The following is a 4,367-nucleotide window of genomic DNA, read 5'->3' as shown; positions in this document are numbered from 1 at the left end:
CCCCCCCCCCCCCCCCCCGCCCAGGTACTCCAATTGTAATTTCAGAAGAGCACCATAGATCTGACTTTTCAAATATATGGTGTTGTAGGCGTTATTTCATCGCTTTTTCAAAGGCCTGTCAGGAACAGATGAAGCTGAAGTAAGGTATAGAGGCTTCGTGGTGTTTGAGGATCTGACTAGACACAAAAGCTAGATTAATGTTATAATCCCTTGTATGTTCTTGGAGTTTTAACAGTGTGGAACATTTCTTTCTAACTGGTAGGTCCAAGATCATTGATTGCAACAGTGAATATGCTCCTGAATATGATTCTATATCTTTATTGGTCTCAATTTTTGGTTCATAAAATCTTTGTATTCGTTTTCTTTCTCGGCATTATGACCATTTATATACGAAACAGAAATGGACTACCTAGTGCCTGCGAAAAATCGGTTACCAGCTTTAAGTAACATTTCTAATATTGCAAGAAAGTAAGCATGGGTCTGGAAGTGACAGAGAATAACTTTGGGAATGCCTTGCGGATGTGCTGCGCATCTCCAGTTTTTGCTAATGTCCCATGTAAACACGGTTCCCAAACAAATTTCGCGATTTGGCGCCCACAACAGAAGAGCATTGTGCCTTAATGTTGCTGGAAGAGGCTGTTTGAGTTCTCCGGTAACCCCGTCTATGGGCCTGAAACATTCAACTTCCCTTCTCCACAGTTACCGTAGACAAAAAAAAAATCGCTGGTAGTGGAAGCAATGTTGGATTAAAGAACCATTCATATCTAATGCTGCATTTTCGTTTTATTTGACTGTAATAACGAGGAATGTTAAAGCAATAAAAAACACACATCAATTACTCTGGAATGAATACATTATCACTTTTAACATGAACATTGGTGCTAACGATGGGTTGTCTAATTATGTGACTTATATTGCTTTGTGCTTCTATTACACACACCCAGCAATGGGTAACATGGAGGCGAACCATTGCTCTTTAACACACCACCCTTACCAGGCGACAGAGCTTTTCAATTTCTTAAACAGTCTGCTAATTAAAGCATTATTAAGGGAAAATATAAGATTTTGCTTATTTTACAACTCTGAAGACGTCCTGAAACAAAATTCACCAGCGGTAGAAGAGTATGAAATAAAATAATGTATTCTTAATAGAGTATCCGTATTAATTTTATAACAAAGAACCCATTTTAAATTCCACATCAGTTGCACCAGATTGGCATTACAGTAATAACTTGAACATGGAACATTGACGTAAGTTTACAAGTAAATACATTTCTCTTAAATTAATATAAATAGCCCCCCATTCAAGAATTATGAAATTCAATAACATTCACACGATCCCATTAAGCACGGTTACAATTAAATGAAGCTTGTAAACATTCTACAGTGAGTCACTAGAATTTAACACTTGGACTTTGTGGAAACACAAGTCGAAAGAGCTTTAGTTGAAGCAAACTTTGAAACGTGGATAGAGCCATTGGCGGGTTGACCTTGATGTCCTGCACTTTCAGTGATGCCCTGGTAAGAAAAAACGAAAGTGAGTTTGATATGTGTAAAGGCAGACTTTCAGAGATATCCAAGGGATAGTTTGAACATTCAATCTTGAAAAGCGATTTTAGTGACACGGAAAGGATTTGATTCTTATACACAATATATAAATCTTCCTCGAAACGCCCTTTTAAATCAATATGTTTACATTGTATTGTTGATATTCCATAATCGGATTACACAGTTACTGGACAGTAAAAAAATAATCTTTTAAATTAATTTGGTTAAAGATCCTTTGGTTCAATCATTTTTATCTGATAAATAAGAGCATGTCTTTTGACAGTAGTAGAATTCATTCAACAAACGTCTGCAATTTAATAAATATTTCTGTTGAATTACTAGTGTATCTGTTGGGAGATTCTCCAAGATTTTCTGACTTCTTTGATTTGTAGATTAATGAAAATCTGGATACAAACTCAATCACTGGAATCCAAACAGCTACTGTCTTTCTATGTTATTCCTGCCCTGGCTCCATACTGTCCAATAGTTGGCGCAGAACTATCCAGCTAGTCTTATTGCTAAACCTATCATAAAGTCGACCCAAATAGCATTTTGTAGCTGCTATTTTCATTCTCAACTAAAGTAAAAGCAGTTGGAGAAGATGGGGATTCCAAAATGCCACAGTGGTAGGCAATGATCGGTGTTACTGTTTAGTTGGAAATCTCATACCTTAAGTTAAATGGTCAGCATCCCAGGTCGCTCATTGCACCAATTCTGTCCAATTTCACTCCAAAGCATCCTCCTGTTGACACCTTCTTGCTTCTAGTCTTAAATCTCATGGGGCCGTTGGTGATGTCACTGAGGAGTCGTATCAATGAACCAACAGGAAGCCTGTTTCTGCTTTCGAGGTCCTGTAAGTTTTCGTCCCAACTACGTTCCAACTCAGGCTGGCCATTTTGCACGTCGGGAGAGATGCCAACTTGAGATGCCTCGTCTGCTCCGTTGTCCAAATCTTCATGGGACAGATAGCGCTCAACCTCTCCCTCTAATAGTTTTGACAAAGTCTGCAAATAACGGGGGCGGGGAGAGTTAAACTTACAAATCTTCGAAGTATTTCTTTAAGTAGCGTAAGTATAGTGGAGGAAAATATGACGTTGTTAGGTGGAACATAGAACTACAATGACATGTTGCAACAATGTCAAAAAAGGAACTGGGTTTGTTGAAGCATTTCTTGTCCTACATTCAATGTAGTGTACTCAGTAACTTGTCATTGCTTAATGTGCATCTCTAATGACCTATTAGGGGGAATTTGTTAGTCATGAGCTTTTGATCGATTCAGAGAAATGTATTCTTCACTCGGAAATGTTGCATTTCGAAATTGTCACAAACCAATTCTGCGTTTCAAATTCGGTTAAGTGGGTATTAGTCTTAGTTGATGGTCAAACTACATGCTCATTGTGTGGTTGGTCACTGGGGATGTCCCACAGTTAATATATAAGCGCATGGGGTTTCATGGCACGGTGCTCAAAGATGACCGTCAACGCAAATTTTCGCCTCAAACAGACCTTCAATCCTACTCTAATGAGCGATAAAGACGATCTCTAGCAAAAGGACACGCGGTCTTGGTGCATTCAGTAAATGTATTACCCCAGGTGTGGGAACCTAGTTCATGTTTAGAGACTGAAGGTGCAAATCTTGTTGCAGGGAAGGGATTCTGGAGCTAGTGAAGTTAGTCATGGGTTCGCACTGAGGCTGAGATCATCCCTTGTAGCCTTTAGTATTCGCTAATATATGACGAGGACTGGACACAGATTGTAGGCAAAATTCTGGAAATGACATTTTTTTTAACTGAAAACACTAAATCGGTGTCCGTGACCAGTGTTTTGGAAATTGGATGGTTTGTGCATCGAGAGATCCACAGTTCTATTATGAGCAGTTTTCATTCTGTAGTCTCAAAGGACACAACTAAAGACAGGGTAAGCGTGTTCTCGTACACATAGGTTATACGGACAGATTCGTGCCGAATACTGACAACACTGATCAGTAACTGGCAGCCTTCTCACAGTAGGTTGGGCGCTACGTTGCTACGTGTTTTGGTCAGCTTTTGAGCCGGTCACTGTCAGTCCGTGTAAATGTAAACTCCTTCAAGTTCTAAGCTGATTGATCACTATGGTGCTGACCAATGAGACACAGTTGAAGATACTCCTGTAGCTAACATTTAAAATACTTCATTGAAATGAGCAGATCCGCTGGTTAGTTGGATTGCCAATAAATAATTGTTGCACCATCCATTTACTTTAGCTCAAGGTTGAACGCCAAGGAAAGCGATGATTATAGCCCATGGTAAAGCAGGAGTGCTTCCTCTTACCTGGAGGCTGTTCTGTGGTCTGGGTCTGGCTTGGGACTGGATAAGGAAGAGTAGCAGGAGTCCCCAGTAGTAAACTGTGTTTGCGGTCATCTTTGTGCAGTCTGCTTTCTCGTAGATCTTTCGCGTTTTCTCTTTCCTTCTTTTCGCCTTTGCTTGATCTTTGGGATCGTCTTCTCTGTCTCAGATTCGGATTCGGAGACTTTTATCCTTCTCAGGCTGACGTCATGTCGGCAAGGATTAATTAAATTAGGCATCTTCCGTCATTGAGATAAGGGACCGAGGCAGGATTGAGAGAAATTCCCTTGTAAGTTTTCTTTATTCAAAAGGTTAACAGTCAGGAGTGGTCCTGTTTTATTCACATTCATAGTATCATAATATTCGAAGATTGCAGGGAAATGCACTGATTTTAAGATGGGCATTTTATGTGGATCTGGGAGAAAACATTGGCTAGCTTTTGAACAATAGCAGTCTTGGCTCAGTTGGTAGCACACTTGTCCCTGATTCAGGAAGT

General features: G+C 39.8%; 1 protein-coding gene across 1 annotated transcript; it reads right to left on the bottom strand.

Annotated features, from left to right (window-relative positions):
* Positions 1–765: 765 nt before the first annotated feature.
* Positions 766–4,057, bottom strand: LOC144690457 (C-type natriuretic peptide prohormone-like). Its single transcript, XM_078557982.1, has 3 exons — positions 3,857–4,057; positions 2,218–2,552; positions 766–1,518 (listed from the first exon to the last, which is right to left on the bottom strand). Exons 1-2 carry the CDS (start codon positions 3,944–3,946, stop codon positions 2,232–2,234), a joined length of 411 nt encoding a protein of 136 aa, XP_078414108.1. The 5' UTR covers positions 3,947–4,057; the 3' UTR covers positions 766–1,518; positions 2,218–2,231.
* Between the last annotated feature and the right edge of the window lie 310 nt (positions 4,058–4,367).

Source organism: Cetorhinus maximus, chromosome 15 (genome assembly GCF_964194155.1).
Source record: "Cetorhinus maximus chromosome 15, sCetMax3.hap1.1, whole genome shotgun sequence".
Taxonomy (NCBI): Eukaryota; Metazoa; Chordata; class Chondrichthyes; order Lamniformes; family Cetorhinidae; genus Cetorhinus; species Cetorhinus maximus.
The sequence above is the reverse complement of the archived record's forward strand: the minus strand, read 5'-3'. Positions and strand labels throughout refer to the sequence as shown.

What these genes read in the sequence shown, in the direction of transcription:
- LOC144690457 (XM_078557982.1), bottom strand. Translation starts at nt 3,946, where the DNA reads ATGACCGCAAACACAGTTTACTACTGGGGACTCCTGCTACTCTTCCTT. An exon ending in GACCACAGAACAGCCTCCAG is followed by an intron (nt 2,553 to 3,856) that starts GTAAGAGGAAGC and finishes CGTTATTTGCAG; the next exon opens with ACTTTGTCAAAACTATTAGA.